This window comes from Carlito syrichta, unplaced genomic scaffold (assembly GCF_000164805.1).
Source record: "Carlito syrichta isolate Samal-C Ts95f unplaced genomic scaffold, Tarsius_syrichta-2.0.1 Scaffold303987, whole genome shotgun sequence".
Classification (NCBI taxonomy): Eukaryota; Metazoa; Chordata; class Mammalia; order Primates; family Tarsiidae; genus Carlito; species Carlito syrichta.
Window position 1 is genome coordinate 1,005,197 of NW_007248083.1, and position 23,250 is coordinate 1,028,446.

The 23,250-nt window shown below is 38.8% G+C and overlaps 1 protein-coding gene across 1 annotated transcript in view; it reads right to left on the reverse strand.

The window, feature by feature from the left end:
• The window catches only part of RBMS3 (RNA binding motif single stranded interacting protein 3), a 454,630-nt gene that overhangs the window by 262,937 nt on the left and 168,443 nt on the right, over positions 1–23,250 (reverse strand). Inside the window, exon 3 of the mRNA XM_021713015.1 lies at positions 12,356–12,435. Within this exon, the coding sequence (XP_021568690.1) occupies positions 12,356–12,435 (80 nt within the window). The remainder of the gene's footprint in view (positions 1–12,355; positions 12,436–23,250) is intronic.

Sequence of the window (23,250 nt, forward strand, 5' to 3'; positions counted from 1 at the left end):
CCCAGCAGGTCGAGGCTGCGGTGGCCGGGAGCGGCCACTGCACTCCAGTCTGGGTGACAGAGTGAGACTCCAACTCAAAAACAAACCAAAACAAAAGCAAATAGATATACAAAGGATATTCAATTCATGGAACTGTGGAACTACAAAGAATATTTTTTGAGAACTTACACTGAACTAAGTACACAGCTCGTGAAGCTACAAAAAAATGAAAAAGACTCTTGTTTGGAAAACTCAGAATCAGATACATTTTAAAACAAAAAATTACTTAAACACTATTTTTACATCTTAAACTGCTCCTACCAAGATTAGAAGAAAATCAAGGCAAATGTAATTCTAAGCAATAAAATCCAAAGTATTATTGAAAAACCTTCCACCCTCTGAATCAGATGCCTCTAATTGCTTCAAATAAAGATTGTCTTCACTTCACTTCAACCAACTATAGGCATTTACACATTGGATCTCATTGTCAATGTCCATCACTTTATGTTGACCCGAAACCAAAACCTCAAAAATTACCTTCTCCCTGGGCCAACACAGAAATCAAAATCAAAATTATAAGATTCTTGGAAACAAATGAAAACAAAGACAAATTTTCCAAAACCTCTGGGATACCATGAAATTCATACTAAGAGGGAAATGCATAACTCTATGCATACACATCAAGAAAATACAAAGATCACAAGTCAACAGCCTAACAAATCACCTAAGGGAGCTACAAAGGCAAGAGCTCCAAAACTCTAACTTCAGCCGAAGAATCCAGATCACCCAAGTAAAAGCCCAACTATGGGACATAGAAAACAAAAATATCATTAAAAAAAATAAATGAAGCCGGGCTCGGTGGCTCAGTCTGTAATCCCGCACCTTTGAGAGGCTGAGGTGAGTGGATTGCCTGAGCCCGTGGGTTCGAGACCCGCCTGGGCAACTTGGCGAGACCTCATCTCTACAATAAATCTAAATAAGCTGTGTGTGGTAGCACGTGCCTGTAGTTCCAACTACTCGGAAGGCTGAGGCGAAAGGATCGCCGGAGCCCAGCAGGTCAAGTTTTCGGTGGCCGGGAGCGGCCACTGCACTCCAGTCTGGGTGACAGAGTGAGACTCCAACTCAAAAAAATTAAATTAAATTAAATTAAATTAAATAAATCAATGAAACAAAAAGCAGGTTATTTGAAGGGGTAAACAAGGCTGAGAGTTCCCTAGTCAATTTGACCAAAAAAAAAAAAAAAAAAAAAAGAGAGAGAGAGAGAGAGAGAAAAAGCCCACATAAGCATGATTAGAAATGCAAAAGACCAAGTCACAACTGACCCTGAAGAAATACAAAAATTATCATAGATTACTATGCGCACCTGTATGGAAACAAACTGGAAGACCTAAATGCAATGGAGGACTTCCTGACATTCCACAACCTCCCAAGTTTGAAACAAAAAGAAACTGAGACCCTAAACAGACCAATAACAACCTGGGAAATTCACTCCATCTTAAGAAAATTACCTAAAAAATAAAGCCCTGGACCAGATGTCCTTCCAGCAGAATTCTACAAAACGTACAAAAAGGAGCTGATACCAATGCTATTGAAAGTATTCCCGCCGGGCTCGGTGGCTCAGCCTGTAATCCCGCGCCTTTGGGAGGCTGGGGTGAGTGGATTGCCAGAGCCCGTGGGTTCGAGACCCGCCTGGGCAGCGAGACCTCATCTCTACAATAAATCAAAAAATCAGCCGGGCGTGGTAGCGTGCGCCTGTAATTCCGGCTACTTGGAAGGCTGAGGCGGAAGGATCGCCGGAGCCCAGCAGGTCGAGGCTGCGGTGGCCAGGAGCAGCCACTGCACTCCAGTCTGGGTGACAGAGTGAGACTCCAACTCAAAAAAAAAAAAAAAAAAAAAAAAGAAAGTATTCCAGGTAATCAAGAAAGATACAACTCTCCCCAAATTATTTGATGAAGCTAATATCACACCAATACCCAAACTGGGCAAAGACCCAATTGTTGGGGACTAAATAGTTAAAGCATGAAACTGTCTACCTAGAAAAGCAGTGTCCAGATAAGAATAGTATTCTATACAAAGTACAGAAAATGCTGGCCAAGGACAAAACTAATACGAAATGTTGGCAGAACAGCCTGAGTCAGGGTACAGACACTTCTTGATAGAGGGGAAGTTTAATGTTAAAGATTGGGGAAGTTTGAATGCCTGATTGTATTGTGCTTGTATATAAACTTTGGAATAAAGAGAAACGGGGTCACTCGGGGACTAGCCCCAGTGCCCTCCCTTTACAGCTAAAGGAGTCTTGTATTCCTTTCACGTCTCCACCCCCTCTTTCAGGTACCCCAATAACTCCGACTGGTCAGGACACCCAATATAGAAAGAGAACGACAGGTCAATAATCCCTGATGAACATAGATGCAAAAATTTTCAGTATGATTCTAGCAAATAAGATCCAACAACACACCTCAAAAATTATCCACCATGACCAAGTAGGCTTTATCCCCAGGATGCAGGGCTGCTTCAACACTCACAAGCCCATAGATGTAATTCAACACATCAACAGATGTGAAAACAAGAACCATAGGGATTATATCATTAGATGTAGAAAAAACTTTCAACAAAATCCAGCATCCCTTCTTGACAGAAACCCTTGAACACCTAGGAATAGAAGGAAAATACCTCAAAAAGTAAGAGCTATCAATGATAAACCCACAGTCAACATATTGGTAAATGGACAGAAATTGGAAGCATTTCTCCTGAAAACTGAAACAAGACAAGGCTGCCCACTCTCACCTCTCCTGTTCAACATAGTGTTGGAAATCCTAGCTAGGGCAATCAGACAAGAGAAGGAAATCAGGGGCATCCAAATAGGAAAAGAGGAAGTTAAGTTATCCCTCTTTGCTGACGATATGATCCTATACCTTGAAAACCCAAGGGAATCTGTCAAAAACCTTGGTAAAGTCTCAGGATACAAAATCAACACACAAAAACAGTCACATTTTTATATACCAGCAACAAACAGGCAGAGAACCAAATAAAAAGCACAATTTCATTCACATATACACACACACACACAAAGAAATACCTCAACAGATAAGTGAAGGACCTTTAAAATGAAAACTATAAAACACTGCTCAAAGAAATCAAAGAACAAACAAATGGAAAAATATTCCATGCTTACGGACTGGAAAAATCAACATTGTTAAGATGTCTATCCTACCAAAGGCAATCTACAGATTCAACCCAATACCCATTAAATTAGCAACATCATTCTTCTCAGACCTGGAAACAACAATAAAGAAATTCATATGGAAACAACAACGACCACGAATAGCAACAACAATCCTCAGCAAAAGAAACAAAGCAGGAGGTATCACACTTCTAGACTTTAAACTTTATTATAAGGCTACAATAATCAAAAACAGCCTGGTATTAGTATAAGAATAAGTATATAGGCCAGGCATGGTGGCTCAAACCTGTAATCTCAGCACTTTGGGAGGCTGAGGCAAGAGGACTGCCTGAGCTCAGGGGTTTGAGACCAGCCTGGGCAACTTGGTAAGACCTTGTCTCTACAATAAATAAAAAAAATTAGCCAGGTGTGGTAGCATGCAACTGTAGTTCCAGCTACTTGGAAGGCTAAGGTGGAAGGATCACCTGAGCCCAGCAGGTCAAGGTTGTGGTGACTGTGAACATGCCACTGCATTGTAGCCTGGGCAACAGAGTGAGACTCCTACACAAAAACAAAAACAAAAACAAAAAAACAGAATAGGCATATAGACCAATGGAACAGGATAAAGATTCCAGAAGTAAAACCCAATTTCTTAACCAACTCATCTTTGACAAAGCCATCAACAACAATCACTGGTGAGAGGAGTACCTATTTAGTAAATGATGCTGGGAAAACTGGCTGACTGCCTGCAGAAGAATGAAATAGGACCCCTCCTTATTACCATACATAAAAATCAACTCTACATGGATTAAAGACCTAAACATAAAGCCTCAAACTATAAGGATCTTAGAAAATGCAGGAGAAACTCTTGTAGATATTGGAATAGGCAACCAATTCCTGACGATAACCCCAAAAGTCCATGAGAAATAAGCCATAGGAGATAAAATAGACAAGTGGGTCAAACTGAAAAGCCTTTGCAAAGCAATAGACACCATCAAGAGAGCAAGGAGATGGCCAACAGAATGGGAAAAAAATATTTGCCAACTGTTTATCTGACAAAAGCCTAACATCCAGGGTCTACAAGGAATTCAAACATGCCAAAAGGAAAAAAACAACAAACAGCCCTATGAAAAAGTGAGCAAAAGACATGACACTACTCAAAAGAAGACATAGGAATAGCCAACAGATACATGAAGAAATGCTCAGTCTCACTAATCATCAAATAAATGCAAATTAAAACTACAATGAGATACCACCTAACTTCAGCATGGATGGCCATCAAAAGACGTGAAATGCTGGAGAGAATGCAGAGTAAAGGGAACACTTCTATACCACTAGTGGCAGTATAAATTATTACAACCTCTGTGAAAAACACTGTGGCAATTTCTAAAAGATCTAAAAATTGACCTTCCATATGAATCAGCAGTTCCCCTTCTGGGAATAAACCCAGAGAAACTCAAATCATTCTACAAAAATGATACCTGCATATGCATGTTTATTGCAGCACTTATACACAATAGCAAAAATAAAAAATGGAACCAACCATGCTACCCATCAAAAGTGGACTGGATTAAGCAAATGTGGTACATATACATGATGGAATAATATGCAGCTATAAAGAAGGACAAAATTATAGACTGCACAACAACTTGAATGAATTTAGAGTCTATCATACTCAGCCATCTATCGCAGAAACAAAGAACTGAATACCACATGTTCTCATTCATAAGTGGACCTCGGACATTTATAATAATACTACAAGAAAGGGATTGGCAGTAGCAGGATACTGCCAGGGGAGGGGATGCACATAACATAACCTAGGGTACTTGATCCTAAACCAGGCAAAGTGAGGACCCGTGGGAGGTCCAAACTTTACCTGTACATAGACCACTTATGTACCTAATCCTGACTTGTACTATTAAAAAATAATAATAATAATGACCTTCTCTATGATGGTGACTTTCTATGTCTGTACTTTACCTTCACTTTGCTAGCATGACGACTGTTCTAAACCTCTTTCATGGGCATCAGTCACCCACCTCTTTATGTCCTCAGGTGTCCTGAGCCTAGCAATACTACTGTGGCACCTTGCTCTTGTCTTCTTCCATACCTTTCTTGCTAAATTTCAACCCTGGCTTGTTACCTGCCTATTACCACTGATACTCACCTTCACCAACCTTACTATGTGGTTTATAATCTCTGCTATTAAAAAAAAAAATCACACAACAATATATATTTCTGTTGATGAAGTTCACTTTTCTACTTCAACTAGGTCTATGTTCCCCTATAGCCAGAAGTTCCAAATCAAAAAGTAGTTCCCCAACACAATGACCAGAACCTCAACTTTGATTTGAGTTCTTCTTAAATCAGAGTAATTTACTTAGGAGCTGACGTCAGGAAGCAGATATGATAGCAAAGGGAAAGAAAGGAAGGGAAGGGGGAAAAAGCCAGCAAAAAGTACCTCACTGAGCTTGTTGTCACTGTGGGTGACTTCTCAAGGAACTTCACGGAATGTGACTCTGAATTGTCCCTCCCAAAATGTGAGGCTTAATGTTATCAACCGACTCCTATATATTATGGGTTGAAGGATGTCCCAGGGAGTGATAATTCCTCCAGAGTTCGCAAAGGACCAGTCTGGTTGAGCAAGCTTTTACAGATTTTGTCCTGAGGTGGAAAAGTGAAGAAACTAGGTGGGTACCTGAGGTAAGATGCTTTCCCAGGGTACACAGAGATTGCCCATATCATTTGTAGCTGATATCACAACTAGGTGGAGTGGATGTAGCACCACACGAAACCTATTGCAATTATTTCTGTTCTTCTGAAGATGAAACCTTGTCCCTTCTGTCTAGCTTCTCATTACCTGGATTTAGAAATTTAATTATTTTTGCCTTCTTTCTCTTACATCCAGTTACCAGCACATAGTTTGCTACCTTCACAATATCAGATGTGTTTCCTTAGAAAGGTTGAGAAATAATTGACCAAATCAGTTTCCACAGAATTCACACAGATTCTAAGACTCCATTGGCCATGAAGTTGTCCAGCTGCTCTGTGAAGTTCACTAACAATATTTTAAAGATGCTTGTTTCATCATGAAACAACTAGCTATGTCTTTGATATAGATGTAATCTGAAGGTAACAGTAACATTAAAAATGAGAGGCTTCACAGACAGTAACTCCTAAGTATTGCAAAAATCCTCTTCCTAATGAGAAATCTAAACTGAATACCAAGCTGGGGATTGCAGTGCTCACAAGGTTTGTTACACAAGTGAAGCTTTAGTTTCACAAAGATGAAACACATAGAATGAGATAGTTCCTCACTTAAGCAGAACATAAAGATATATATTTACCAAACTACACACCATAGCATTTTTTTATGTTACCTCTTTCTCAGTTATACTTGAATTTGTGGACTTAATAAACTGGTACCACTGAGGAAACACAGATTGTGAGAACCTGCAAAATTTTCCACTGGTAAAAGAAATTGTAAATCCTTTGCTCAAATATTTACATTCCTGAGCCATGTCTTTTAATACAAATTGCATTTAAACACATTGTCGATATTTTATCCTGGCAGGAGTGTTGCATTTAAACAAACATTTCATTTCTTTATTTAAAAAAATAATATTATAAACTTTTTTTCTTGCTTGGCCTCATAAAGTATTCCTATATATACATAATCATACACATTTTCATTTACAGTAATTCACAAAAGGGCACACAGTTTACTTTATTTATTAGAAAAATATGATTTCTCTGCTATTTTATTATTTGTCCAAATTTCTGCTGGTCGTAAACATTGTTAAAATTAAAAAGGGTTAATAATGTGGTGCTCTTTCTCTCAAACTCTCACTATTTCTTAGACTTCAATTGGAATTAGATACAATTATTTGAGGAGTAAGAAAATCATACCAGAGGTGAATTATTTCATTTTCTTTGGGAAAGACTGTTCCACTGATAAGAACATGTGCTTACAGGCAAAAGTCTAGTTTGAGAGCAAATATGATTTATTTTTTACAAACCAGCCTGCATGTTCTGCTCATCAATACATGTCCTTACATGTGAAAGCCTTTTCTGCATGGTGCATCGCTCTGCTCTGGGGGATCTTTGAAAGTAAGCCTTTCAAGTTCATGCCCCACAGATCCCTGAAGTGTCTGGGAACTAACCCTTTGCTTTTGCCAGAAGTTTGAAAATGGAACGCTTTGGGGCTGCTTAACATTGCTGTGCAATTCATTACGGGACAAAGAAATGTCTGGGGTTAGGCAGGCAAGCAACTAATGATCCTTCATTTTGTCCAGAAAACATCAAGATCGATATGTAGGACATGCAACATTTATGGAACGCTGTATTTTCTTTTCCCTCTAGAGGAGAGAGAAAACACTGGATGATCTCTTTCTGCTGGTGGCTACAACACTCAGATGATTGACACGGTTTAACTTATGCCTTTGGCCTCTCCTTCCCATCTGCTAGTAGCAACACTGATGCCTGATCTTTGTTAACTTCCTGTATACTAGTATTCGATAATTTGATTTTTGACATGTATATTTAGCCTCATTGATCCAGGTAACCAAAACTGGGGGATAACATTATAATCTAAAATGAACAGAGGTAGTTCTGGGATATACTAGCAGACATTAAGGATCCATGAGCATTTAAATTCATTAAAGATAGAGCATTTATGAATAAATAGGAGAATCCCAGAAAAAGAAAGCCTGATCTAAAAGAAGATACCTACAAAATTCCCTTCCAACTCATATAATATGTCAGGAACTGGAACCCAGTGCAAACATGAATCATATATTATGAGGAGATTATGCCTACAATGACTCAAATAAAAATGGGAACAGCAACATAAATGTGGTCAATGTTATATGTCCTTGTGAATGACCTTATCTATGGTGTTTTTAAAATCTTAAATTCAGAACAATGCTAAAGTTTTAGGTTGAAGAAATTTTTTTTGTATAGAAACAACACAGTAGAAGATTTGGAAACTAGATGAGCATCTCAGGAAAATAACTAGCTTTCTATCTCTCTTAAGATTAATAGTTATTGCTAAAAGTGACAGAAATTAAAATGGCAGTAGTTTTGCCCAATATCACATGCACATTTCATATAAATAAATAAGGATGTAAGCAATGTGAATATGACACCAATTGTGCTGAACTCACTTCGAGTGAGATGAAAAGCAGGGCTCTAGCATAAGATGATGATTGACTTAATATCCAATCTTTTTTTAAATTTTTTTTTTTGAGTTGGAGTCTCACTCTCTCGGCCAGACTGGAGTGCAGTGGCACGCTCCCGGCCTCTGTGGCCTTGATCTGCTGGGCTTGGCGATCCTTCTGCCTCAGCCTTCCAAGTAGCTGAAACTACAGGCGTGCACTACTACGCCCAGCTAACATTTTTATTTATTGTAGAGACAAGGTCTCGCCAATGTGCCCAGGTGGGTCTCGAACCGCAGACTCGGGCAATCCACTCGCCTCGGCCTCCCAAAGTGCTGGGAGTCACCAAGCCCGACCAATATTCAATCTTTCAATAGCTGTCTTAAGGTCTGAGGATCTCGGGTCATTACTGGATCACTGTAGGTGTCTCATTCTCAAGACCTTAAAGCAATTACTTAAATCAATGTGCAGTTCTATAAAACCCCAAACTTCTGAATTCAAATATGGCAAATATTGAGGATGTAGAACACAGAGTTTTCAAATTTTTTAAAATTCAAATTTAGCTGTCGGTAGGTCAGACTAATTACAGTTGGTTTTAGTTAGTAGGACAAGCTCTCTAAAGTATTGACAAAGGTTAGAAAGTTGGCCACTGTTTTGAAAAAGTGTCAATATCTGATGTCAGGTTCATAGTGATATGCTACTCTCTGTCTTAAAGATGGAATAGAATATCAGATTAAGTTATGAGTTTCTGAAAGTAAGATTTCCACTATCCTCAAGAAATAAGCAATGAAGACCACTAAAGGCAGATAGCAGAATACAGTCAAATTGTATTATACTGCAACGACTTAGTAATTATATCCAACGAGGGCAAATTACTACTTTATCTTTCAAAATGCCCATATCTTGCATTACATCCTCTTTTATTTCACACCTAATTTAAGTATCAAAGATTAAATGCCTGCAGTTAGCATTTGAAGCCCATATTAATTTCTATTTAACTTCCAAAGTAATGCATAAATAAGCAAGCTCAAGTACTGATGATGATCAATATTGTATATTTAGTTCTATAATGTTGAATGCAAATCTCAGAAGCATAAAGTTATCTCTCTTAAGAGTTTTAGAACTGAGCATAATTATTTTGCCTTTTTGCTCCCAGGAGATAAAAGTGAGAAACTCATAACCAAGTTCCTGCTATTCACAGTGTTTCCATTGGGTGTAGCTATGATATTAGATAGGTTAATATCACGGGCTGCATATTCTGGAAAGATGCCCAGACATTTGGGGATTTGTAGTGACTTTCTTTGTCTTCAGCATTAAATTGTATTAGTCAGCGGTATATTCTATGGGGAAAGCCAAATAAAACACTTTCAAATCAATCAGGGCAAGAAGGATTTCAATATATCTTTTTTCTAAAAAGGAAGAAAACTAAAAAAAAAAAATGGAGACCTGTGCTAAAATTGATTGCAAGCAACAATAATTTCTATATAGGTTGCTCATTTTGAATTTTTTATATAAACATATAATTTACACCTAGTTTGAATGCCTTCTGTATAAATAGGCATCTACTGGATAAAATGGGGAAAATAAGGGGAAAATCCACTAACAATGAAACTCTTTTATTCAATGACAGTTCTCTGTAGAATGTCTTAAAATGTATATTCATGCTAAAAAAAAAAAAAAAAGAAAGTATTTCTCCTAAAATGCAAGGGCAGCTTACATGCTGAGATGAAAACTGCTAACTCTTTTCTTAACAACACCATATGTCTCCAATTGGATCATAATGTAGTCAGTTCCCAAGGGAACGTTATACATGGAAGCTAACCAAATCAAGGCACAATCTCCACTGTATGTTGACTCACTGATTAACCAGTGATCAGATACTTTGGATTTTTCAGATCATGCTAGTGTCTGTCTGAAGGATCTTTCTACATTCCCAATATTCTCCCCAAACTCAGCAACTTACAAGAAAAAGAAAATCCACAAAAATATTCTTCTGGTTCAAACTTTCTCTTCTATATAGACTTAATATATTGTAAGAAACGAAAATGTTCAATCCCTGAACTCTCTAGTGAGTTTTAAATAGTAAATGCATTATGTAGCAAACACTATTGCAATCTAGCTTTAGAAGACAAAAATGAAAATATTGTGAGACTGAAGAAGTTACTTTGTTACCTCCTGATAATAACCATATACAAAAGAGTAACAACTAAACCAACTTTCATTAGTCAGATAGATCTTTATTCATCATAATTTTTCTTAGTTTAGCACCTTACTCGATCTTTAAGTTTTTATTGCATGAGTAAGTTATATTTTAAAATGTTCTTTCCGTGGAGGTAAGGGGATTGACTGAGCCCATGGGTTCAAGACCAGCCTGGACAACTTGGCAAGATCTTGTCTCTACAATAAATCAAAAAATTAGCTGGGTGTGGTGGTACATGCCTGTAGTTCCAGCTGATAGGGCTTGGGGGAAGGGGTTCATTGTTGAAATGACTCATTGTGCTAATCTTACATTGCTTGAGTGACATCTTGTTTCGCTGCTGGCAACTGCTTTCTCAAGGTCACGTCTCCAGGCTGTGTGACCACCAGCACCAGCCTGCTTCCTCAAGGCCACATCTTATGGCTATGTGACCACCAGCACCTGCTTTCTCAGGACTACGTGACCACCAAACTCCAGCTACGGGGTATAAAAGGAACCATAAAAAGAACAAGGGGCTGGTTCTTCTCAAAGGCCAGTCCTCCTTTCCTCTCCCTCTAACAAATTTTCTTTTCTTTGCCTAACCACTTGACTCGTTCTCTTTTTCTCCGCATTTGCCTTACACCAGCTACTTGGAAGGCTGAGGCAGAAGGATCACCTGAGCCCAGCAGGTCGAGGCTGCAGTGGCCATGAGCATGCCACTTCACTCCAGCCTGGGTGAAAGAGTGAGACTCCAACTCAAAAAAAAAAAACCAAAATGTATTTTCCTGATATTAAATACTTTCCATATATACTACTGCCAGATTAATACCAATTTGAGGTATGTGTAGCTCTGATACACATGATATATCCAATTCCTTTATGTTTAATGTAATTCTTCTTCTTTTTTTTTTTTTTGAGTTGGAGTCTCACTCTGTTGCCCAGGCTGGAATTCAGTGGCAGTGGCACACTTGCAGCCACCGCAGTCTTGACCTGCTGGGCTCAGGTGATTCTTCCACCTCAGTCTTCCAAGTAGCTGAAACCACGGATGTGCAATACCACACCCGGCTTATTTTTTTATTTTTATTGTAGAGGTGAAGTCTCACCAAGTTGTCCAGGCTGGTCTCAAACCCCTGAGATTAGGCAGTCCTCTAGCCTTGGCCTCCCAGAGTGCTGGGATTATAGGCTTGAGCCATCGTGGCTGGGACTAATGTAATTCTTAATGGGATAAAGATATATCATTTTATTATGTGTATAAAACCATAAGAATTTTGCCTTGAAAAGTATGAGATGCCCAGGGATAGTTTAGATTGAAAATTTTAAAACTATTATTGATAGATGCTATATTTAAAATTTCTAATTTGTCAGTATCTGATATTTTCACAAAATATAAAATTATGTACTCAGATTGCATGACAGCATCATGTTGCTGAAAAAATTTCTAAATGTTTACACTTACTTTCTGTATTTTCTTATCTCAGACTGGTAAAAAAATGTCTAGGACTAGCATATATTTGTGGGATTCACTGTGAATATCACTGTTGAGATATTTTATCATTTAGAAATCAGGATTTCTACTCTAATGATGAGTCATAAACTTCCTTCACTTCAAGTGTCATTCTTTATTAACTATTCTTTGCTATGGTTTTCTTCTAATCTACTTTAGGGTATTAGCCACAGAGATTTAAAGAAAGGCCAAAGAAGAATTACCAAAAAGTTTTGGAGAAAAGTGAGTTGCTGCATAGTATTAAAAATATACATTTATAAAAGCAACACTGCCCCCTCTCACCCCAGTAACCAGCAAGGACTTTTCCGTATATCCGTTCTAACAAGAGCAATTTAAGCCTATGTTCTGTTCAGTGATTTATTAATGACATTTCTTACCTGGGATGCCTGGTGGTGTTTTCAGGTATTTTCCATTAAAATGTTGAATTACCACTTCACATTTTTCAGTAGACTCCATTCTGGAAAAAGAAGGTACACAGGTGATTATATATTGTCATCAAGAAAAAGAAATTTTAAAAGAAAAGGACAAAAGGAAAGTCATGGAAAAGCTTGATTTGAGAAATGTATCCCTATTGCCAAATTTTGTCATGACCACCATGACCAGACTGATAGGAAAGCTTCATAAACTCACCGTTGCTAAGAAAGCATTATTCACAATATTGAAAGTTGCCTACACAGATGGTTCTGTGCTGATCCCTTGTCCAGAGGTAGCCCTGAGACATTATTACCTTACTTAATTCACACCACATATTTGACGATTGAAAGTGCTCAACAAATGACTGACTCTGCAAACCTGAAATTTAGGTCTTGCCATTGACCTTCTTACCGACGAGGGTACTGAGGCTTAGAGAGAGAAACTACCTTTCCAAAAAGTGGTAGCATGGTAGAACCAATGCCCTGTTGACATAAGGCCTGGTACTGTAGCTACTAAGCCGTACTATGGAGGGACTCCACAAAACAAGTGGATGAGAGTGTTTTATTTGAACAGCTTGCAGCCTAACTCAGCATCATGACACATTTATTGAAAATCCACTTGGCAAAAGATACCTAAAGAGAGTTATTTGGAGTCCTACATGTTGAAAGAAAAAAATTATAAATTATATAGATAGATAGAGAGAGAGAGAGAGAGAGAGAGAGAGAATGAAAGGAGATGGAGATACCTATAGAAACCTAGAAGAAATTTAGCTTATCCTAAGTTTAGTCTTTTTGTCTCAGCATAGCCATTAGAAAGCATTTAGACATTCTATTGCAGGTCAAGAGGCAGCCTACACCAGCCCCTCTGCAAATCACCATCAGGTGCAAGACAAGGATGGAGCCATAGAAATTGTAATAGACCACCTTTTGGTCAAGGAGCTTGCGGATTGCAAATGTCTAACAAGTCTCTTGCAGGAAAAACGCCTCCAGGCCCAAACCCCCAAGTTAACCTAATCAGTCCTTTGTGACCTCTGTGACACAGACAGACCCTCATCATGGCATCGTTCATGTGGCTAAACTACCCATCTGCCAGCTGTCCATCACATGATGTCAGTACCTGTGCTTACCTACCCCTTTGTGATGACACGGAGCATACCACCACCCAACCACCTTAATGATCTTCCCCCATCAAGGGGAATGGTTAAAAGGACTCAATCACAAGCAACCAGCGACCATTGCCTTGCTAGATTCTGGTGTGACCATGTGCTCTTTGAGCTAGGGCTGCTGCCATGCCTCCTGGCTTTGGCCCCCTCCCCTATCTTGGGGAGGTGTATCTTCTCTTTCTCTCTCTTGTATTTACTTTAAATGAACTATATTTTCTAATCTAACTTCTGTGCAATTCTTTGCATCTTTCATGTGGCATCAGATCGCTCTCCAAACACCCACACCCCCACTGGGCCTGACCTAACATTCTGGAGACCCCACTGGGAGTGTATGACCCTAACACTGTATACGTAAATACACACACACACACACACACACACACACACACACACACACCCACCCCTAAGGTCCTACGCTTTATTTTGAATTTGGGACAATATCCTATTTTGTTATACTAGATATCAATATTCCTAAACTGAAGCTCTAATGTCAAATTTGGCATCTCACATACAATGTAAAGAATGAACATATTCTGCCATACCTTCATAATTTCAATTTTGGCACCGTTGCCATATCTCAATTAAAGTAGTATGTCTAAATAACAAATTGTATCTGGTCTTTATTATTTTATACGTTTGGTGGGGAAGATAAAAATTAAAGAGTCGATTTTGATGAAAGGAAATTAAGTCTTACAAAGAGTTTACTAGAGGCAAAAATAAATTTAAGAAACAGCATACACACACATGAAAGAATGTGTCTAAGGTGTGTGAAATTTGTCCAAAAGGCAAAGCATAATTTTGGATTTTCTGCTATGCCCATCCATGCAAGTTGTAAAACTTTTCCTACATCTAAATTTAATGTGTGTTTTCAGGACCATACTATATGGCCATATTACATGCAGAGGAAACGAGATAAGGAAAAATATGTGAACAAATGTCAAATAAGCTATATGTGTTTATTATGGCTACAAAAATTCAAATGTGAGAGGAATTCAAGAAGCCAGAAAGATGCTGAGAAAAGGCGCAGAAGGCAGAAAAGGACTTTGGAGATCTAATCAGGGCAGGCAGGTGAGAGGGCCTGAATCCTTTGTACAATGGGGTAGAGGAAGCAGAGCACCTGGTTCAGTGGAGGTTTCACCTGGGAGACTCTTAAAAATAAATTGGGTGATGCAGACCTGGTTAACAAGTTTGACGATAGTATCAGGGACAGGTTCCATTGAGAAGCAGTAATTATTTTCAACACATTTTTTAGCGTGTTTTCAAAGATAGGAGGTCCGAAATTTAAGTTCGCGAACTCATCCTGGAAAAAGTGCTACATATCTCCTTGCTGAATATCACTAAGGTCACTTTCAAAGTATCCCCATGGGAAGCTATGCACCGATGCCCATGCTTAGTCCACCCATCAAAGCTGTTTTGGAACTCTTTTTCTGGAATGGCCACCAGAGCTGTTGTTGTTATTTGTTGGGGTCTAACAATTGAGTTCACAAACTTGTCACTGTGTGTTTACATTGGCAGCACTGTACAAATAACTGTATTGGAACACCCTCCCAGCTCACCTGATCTGGCACACAATAACTTTTTTCTTTTCCCAAAGATAAAGAAAATATTGAAAGGAAGACATCTGATGACATTCAGGACATCAAGGGTAACATGAAGACAGTTCTGATGGTCATTCCAGAAAAAGAGTTCTAAAATTGCTTTGACGGGTGGACTAGGTGTTGGCATCAGTGCATAGCTTCCCAAGGGAAGTACTTCAAAGGTGACCGTAGTGATATTTAGCAACAAGGTATGTAGCATTTTTTCTAGGATGAGTTCTCGATCTTAATTGTTGGACTTCGTACATTCCTATGAAGCACGGAATGGGTGTGCATCTTTCTGTATTGATCCACATGGCAAATCTTGACCACCAGCATAAAAGCCATGTTCTCACATGGAACCCCACCCTTAGAACAACCCTGCACTTGGTTTAAACTTCTGCTATCACCGTCTTGAACTTCTCAATGATTTTTTAACAAGGGGATCTGTATCGTCATCTTTCACGAGTCTAAAATTTTCACAGCTGATCCTATGACAAGAAAGCACTGGAAACCAATTTAACATTAGCACATCAGTTGTATTTCATCAGTGGATCCATATAAGTATTATTTTGAAAACATCTTATGAATCCATTTGATGTCCAAACGAAAACAAAAATCTTTAAGTGTTATCACATGTAATTTTAACAAATAAAAAACACAGATAGTATTTTGTTCACTGCTCGTTCACAAATTCCCCCATTTCAGAAGATTTTTGGGTAAGAAAGGCAAGATGAATCTTTCCTCATTCTAAATATTTAGGAAGAGCTAAGTATAATTTTCCTAACTCTTTCAAGTTTTCTGTCCAGTGGACCCTTTTACGGTAAGTCTTCCAATTTGTTTATTTATTTATTTATTTTTAAGTAGGAAACTTCCATTTCTAGGAACAAAAGAATTCTAATTCTGCTCTTTCTTTCTTCCCACAGGATCTACTATTGTCTCTTAGGGAAAATAACCTTCCCTCCTAGCAGAGACATGAATGGGAGAAGAACTGCAAGCCCTTAATTACTACAGATGTTACTTTATAGAATTTTTATGCCAGGAGAGCTACAGAATGAAAAGTTTATGCCCCAGAGCCCCCTCCCTGTTCAATCTCTCTCTGGGTACTCATCTAGATAAAAGGCAGTTAAGAATCAGAAGCTTGTTTGCAAGAGTCCCACAAATCAAATCCTTTCTCTTTGTCTTAAAATGGCATGGAATCCTAACTGAAGACTAAAACGAGACTGGAGTTTGTGTGTGTGTGCTTGTTGATCCTATATAACGAATTTTAGGGAACACAGAGGAAGCTGAAGAAGAAAATCAGTTATCTAACCCAGTCTACCCATTTAAAATATTTCTGTTCTGGCTTGAAAGCCTCAAGTCCTCCCTTCTGGATTTTAAGTATGATCATCCTTTCTTAACACTGTTTTACAGCCATATCAAGCCGGATGGGGGCTGTTTCTATGAACACAAAGATAGCAGCGTAGATTGTTCACTTTGGGTTCATTCAGATTTAACTAAGTGAATGTCTGCTGTGAGCCTTTAGAGACTCTCGTCTCTGAAAGAATAAATGCAATAAAAGTCTGTTTTCTGTAGCTGCCGGCGCTTAGTGTCAAACTATGTTATGCTGCACCACCCAGCAGTGACAATTTCATTTTAATACACGGGGCACATTTTAACAAGGCAAAGCAGTCCCAGCAAAGATGGCAATACAGGAGCTGCCAAGGGGAAAAGGCTCAGTGTTCCTCGTGCATTTTATGTGGAAGCAGAACAAAAGTGAGACCCAGAGAGCTCTGGGGGGAAGGAGACTGTATTTGAATAGCCATCTTAAGAAGAATGTGCCCATTTTCTTCTCAAGTTTCACAATTAACTGCTCTGAAATGCCAGCTCAAGCTATCTGAAATCTGGCACACGCTTCAGTTGAAACTGACACTAGCATTATCAAGTGGGTCTGAAAAGACAGCACACCAGACACAGCTGCTTTTCTATGTGCCTTTCAGATGGGCCACTGAATCACTACAACTATTCTATTCTTCCTAGGCGGTACCTGAACCCCCTTGTGTCCCTCAGAACAGCTCGAGTGCCAGGCCAACCATTCACCTGACAATACATTAATTAGGTTCTTACAAGGCTCCAATCATTGTATAAAGCATCAGGGTTTTCTGTTAGGTCTGATGTTTAAATATAAATACACATTAAAGGTCCTATTTGACACTCTTTCTTGTCTCAGTGCCTAGGATCCTGGCTTCAGTCATTTGAAACACCACAGAATCGAGCTGCTGCTTCCTCCTTTTTTTTTTTTAACAATGGCTCCGAAGAGGAGCAAGTTTCACAGCCAATACAATTCCCACAGGCAAATTACATCAGATGAGAGACTGAGCCAATATTAGTAGAATGTTCTGGGTCAGACTTAACAGGCACAGGTAGAAATGTACTTTGCAAAGCCATTTCGCCTGCCTGTCTCACCCTCAGAGAAAATCTCATAGTTTATGATCTTAAAGCAATAAGCATTATTAGCCTGTCATTTATTACGGTTAATTTAGAGGCATCCAGTCTTGTGAAATGTCTGTGGTTTTGCAATCACAGGCGCTGTACAAATTATTGGCAACACTGACTATCTAGCCTTGTATGCCAGTCATCCTCACTTCCGGTAAGATTTACACAAAGGGTCAACATTAAAAGATTTTTAAAAATACTAAAATGTGCACTCCTTCTGACATTTCAAAAACAAATTATGTCATTTACTTCTTAATTCATTGTAACAGGAGGAATAATAGCCAGTGCTAGGAAAAAAGATGAATGAATGAATTGAATCTTCTTCTTAGATTTTGCAATTTGTTTTTTTCCTGACAGTCGCCTGACATTCTTAGGATACAAGTGTCATAAGAGCCAAATAGTTCAGCTGAGTGGCCGCCCTTCCTTCTTTTTTTTTTTTTCCCAGAAACGTTTTGGTGGTATCTTGCTCAGATTACAACACATTCCTCTTAGGAAATGCAACTGTGGATAATATTTAACTAATTAAAACTCACTCCAAAGGTTTAGAATCCCATAATTTCAGGACAAGAAATGGTCTCAGACACCAACTTCTACATGGTACAAATGAAGAAACTAGTCCTAGAAGACTGTAGTGGGCTTCTCTAAAGACTAGTAAGTGGATGAGTCTGGAGGGAAACCTTTGTCTCATGACTTTCATTTCAGGTGGTTTATTTGGAAAAGCTGCAGCTCCACTGGGGCCTTATGTCATACCTCTTGGTTTCCTATATGACAGATCTGCTTCAATCTGCTCTAAAGCAGGATAGGTTCTGCTATCGCCACTTCTCCCAATCCCTATTAACTAGAGAGGTTGTTTTCAAAAATGGTGACATACCCTGACGTGACGAGAAACAAGAAAGGTGCTTCACCTCTAAGGTATTCTTCCCTAAAACCCAGATATAATCTGAGTTCTATCATGAGGAAAGCATCTGCAAACTCAGATCTGTAGACATTCACCAGGACACCTAGCCAATACTACTCAAGGAAAATAAAGAAGGTCCAGGAAATTGTCACAGATCTGAGCAGGCTGGTGAGACAGGATAGCTAAATGTAATATGATACTCTGGACTGGATCCTGAAAAAGAGACTACGAATGAAAAAGTTGGTAAAATCCACATTGAATCTGGAGTTTTGTCAATAGTAATATGCCAATGTCAGTTTCTTAATTTAGACAAACGTGCCACAGTAATTTAAGGTGTTAATGGGGAAAACTGGGTGTGCGGTATGTAGGAAATCTATCTTATCTTTATTTTTATTTTTTATTTTTATTTTTTAGAAATGAGGTCTCGCCAAGTTGCCTAGGCGGGTCTTGAACCCGCGGGCTCAGGCAATCCACTCACCTCAGCCTCCCAAAGCACGGGATTACAGGTTGAGCCACCGAGCCCGGCTCTATCTTATCTTTATAACTTTACTGTAAAGGTAAACTTATTCCAAAATAAAAAGTTCATTTTAAAAACCACTGCATATTAAAATGATCAGGAAACTATTTTTTAAATACCAATGTCTGTGACCCAGCCCAGGAGATTCTGACTTAATTGTTTTTTTGAGATCCAGGCACAAAGTTGTCAAAGCGACCCAGGTGACTTCAGTGTGCAACCAGGGTTGAAAACTCCTATTCTGGAGTTTTATGTCAGGTATGCCAGACTGGAAACCATGAGCCAAATCCAGTCTCCAGGTATGTTTTGTTTGGCCTGCAAAGAATTTTTAGATATTTCGCAATGGTTGTCAAGGCTTAAACATTGGGAGACTTCATATGAAAATCTGAATTTCTGACTCCTCCTGAAAGGTGGGAGGGTCTGATTCATGTTTTCTGCATGACACTGTGATATAATAAGATATTATTTGGCCTTTGTCCCAGGTTCCAGGCATAGAGCTCCTAAAACCCTTGGGATTTCCTGGGCAATAGAGGTGGCTTTTGTTTTTCAGAACAGACCCTTTTTGACCACACCTGAATATATGATAATGAGGTTACTCAGGGTAGGGCCTCTAGGAATCTTCAGAGGTCTAGGTCACCAAAAAGACCAAGACAATATTAGTGGGTTGGAACTTTCTGCCCCACCCTTGGTCTTCTGAGAACTGGAGAGGGGTTGGAGATTGAGCTCAACCACCAAGGGCCAATGATTTATTTAATCATGCATACATAATATAACCTCATTAAAAAAATCCTAAACAGTTTCAGGGTAGTGAGCTCAGAGAGGGCATGGAAGTTACACGTCCCTTCAATACCTTACCCTATGCATTTCTTTCATTTCTGTTCCTGAGATGTATTTTTTTATAATTAAATGGCAAACTTAAATTAAATGATTTGTGGGTCATTCCAGTGAGTTATTAAATCTGGGGGCAGGGAGGTGTGGGAACCTGGGCACCCCATTTGTAACTGACATGAAACTATGGAGTCTCATGATAATTCAGCTAGTTAGTGTCAAATTGAATCGAACTGTAGGACACCCAGTGGTTGTCAGAGAACTGGTGAATCGGTATGCAAAAAAAACCATGTATTTGATGTCAGAAAAACCCATACATTTGTTGACAGAAAAAAGAAAGACACCACAGCACCATGGAATGGAGTTGAGCAATGTCTTTCTTTAAACAAAGCCACATCACCATCATAGCTACTGATGTTAAACCTGAGACTCTAATCAGAGAGAGAGAGAGAGACCACAAAGAGCCAGCTCCGATGCAAACACACAAGGGTCTTTATTCAGGCTCGAGTCTGGGCTCACGCCCGAAGCAGAAGCTTCAGGGACGAGAGCCCCGATCCAGCATGGCAAGCAGTTTTTATATATCATTACAGAGGGAGGGGAAAGAACTTTAAACTTGTTTTTACATGATAGGGTAATTTCTCCTAATGGGTACGGGGGCACTTGGGATTGGTCTGGTCCGCTCAGCTACCTGTGATTGACGGGGGAGCTGCTAAATGAGCAGAGTGGAATGTCAGCAGGCAGGCTAAGCAAAGGAATGTCCGGGAGGGGTTTATTACTTGACATTCACATACTGCTAGCAGCAGTTGTGGAAGCAATCGGTTATTTTATGAGACAAACAAAAATTAAACTTAACAAAATTCTAAGTACAAACACTGCAAACAAATACAGTGAACGTGGGGTAGGAATTCATATAGTAATAGTTCTCTTAGATTTTTTTTTTAATCTCTTGGGTCTCTCACTGACCTGTTTCAATTGCCAATCCTAAACATCTACTACTTTAGTAGATATGATTTATCACTGAACTTGCATTGCTTTATTTTTAATAGTTGAGTCAAGAGAAAAATATTTAATTTCACGTACACATGTGTACTGCTGTCTTTCTATCTACCTGTCTCTAAATGTCTTCTCTGCCCTCCTCTATGCCTCCAAAGAAGTGACCCTTTTATGGACTGTATCATCTTGGCTCTCTTATTAATGAATTCCCATTGGGTTGTGCTAATGGAGGCTTGAAAGGACATCAAAAGGCTGGAGTAGAAAGAAATCTGAGTGGTTTTCTTTTTTTGTTTTTAGTTCAGCTTTTTTTTCCCCCTCATCTTCTCCTAGCGTTGGCAGTGCTTCGGTCTAGCAGGGGCTGCATCTTTTCCTGTCTCCAGCGCTTCCAAGCAGTCCCTTCTCCAAAACACTGGATCTCACCTGGCTCAGGAAATATGTCTCCCCCCGCTCCGCCTGCCCCTTCAGCCCTCAGGGTGGTCAGGGTTTCCCTCTGTGGCTCCTCTCTGGGAACATCAACACCTCTTTGTCAGTTCCCTGAACTCGACTTCTGTAAATACTTCTTCATTCTATTTCTTCAGTTGTATCATCGGAAGTAAAATTCTGCTTCCAGCCAGTACCCTGATGCCTACACCATAAAACTATCAACAACAGAGGAATAAGAAATTATCCCGGAGACTGTGTATTTCAAGAAGAAATAAAGTCGTTCTTACACTTGATTTGGAAACTACTTCTCTCAGTTAGATTACCTGACAACTCCCAGTGGCCACACTTGTTTATATGCATGATTATCGAAATCTATTTTTAGCCATGGACCCATGTTTCCAGAAGAAATGTGGTTAAAAAAAAAAAAGAGGAGGAAAATTAAACAAATAAATAAACTGAGATAAAAAGGAAATTAAGGATAGGCCTAGAAAAGTCCATGCACTAAATGCCTCTGGAATACATTATCACTTTTAATCAATCTCTTTGAGCTATAGCCATATTTCATCCTAGATATTATTAAGAAAATAAAAATAGCTCAGAGCAATCTGAGCTATGTGAGGTATGCAAAATTTATCAGGCCCAGAGAGACTTGAGTACATAACATCAGTCACCCTCCCCCAGCCATGGTGCCCATGCAATTGTTTACAGGCAATTTCATTCCTGACTAGTTGCCTCACCTATTATCTTCCTGTTCCTGGAATCTGTGATATAAGGAACAATGTAAAGCCAATTAATAGCTTATGTTATTTTAATGTAAATTCTTAGTAAGCAATTTAGGAACTGCCTTGTCTTTTTGTTCCCTTAAAGACCCACTTGTAACTGCTGTTAATTTATCTGTATTTCAGAATCTATGCTTCTGAATGGCCCTCTTCAAGCTTTGAGTTTGAGTCAACTCTATACTTAATCATGTTTTCTGAATCTCATTAAGGTTGACATTTTGGCAACCCAAATGGGATCTTAAGTGGACCTTTAATGATCCTTGTCACTTCCCTGACAGCTGGAGCCCTGGTATCAGCATGAACAACTTTCATTCAGCCAACCTCACTGAAGTCAATGGGGATCTCTGGTAAGGATTCTCTTGGGTTGAGAATTTGCACTTTATTCAAGTTACACACATTCCTAATTCAACCCGGTTTGAATTGAAGCTCTACTGTAGCTAGGGGTTTCATTTTTAAAAAATTCTCTAGAAATTCTGCTAATTGCAGATTGGTGACTTTCACTTTTTGAGGTTAAAGTTCTATTTTAAATTATTTCTTAGAGTTATTCAATCTTCTCTCTCATTCAAAATTTTGGTCAGGGAGAAAGCAGTTTTTCCCTGAAAAGAGAAAGTGAAAATCTTATGGCTTAAGGAAAATATTTGTGATCTTTAAAACTGGCCAGAGTCCGAAGCTTGGTTCAATTTACAAATCTAAACATTCTTCTTAAGTGACCAAAATTCCTCCCACTAAGTCTTTTTGGTCATTCAAAAAGGAAGTCTACATTATAGGCAATCATACCCTGTAACTGATTCTTTCTTCTTAGGTAGAGATCCACCTCTAGAAACACCAGCTAGATTCATGTTTAATACTTTTGACTTCTCTTCTCGCAAATATTTAAAGAAAAATTAGTCTCCAGTGACTCAAGGTAACTTCAAACTGTGATTGCCAAAAGTGAGGTACCTTTAAAATATCTAAACTAATTTGTCTGTGTGCTCAATTAGAAAAATCTGGCTCTAAAATAAAACAAAGAACTATTTTCAACTTTACCTAAAAGCATCTAGAGGAGGTTCTGATAACCTCATTTCTTTGCAAGAGGAAAATAAAAGACTACCTAAAACAATTTCTTAATTGTCAAAGACTGCCAACATTTCTCTCCCTTCTTCAGCTCTTTTTCTTTCTTTCTTTCTTTCTTCCTTCCTTCCTTCCTTCCTTCCTTCCTTCCTTCCTTCCTTG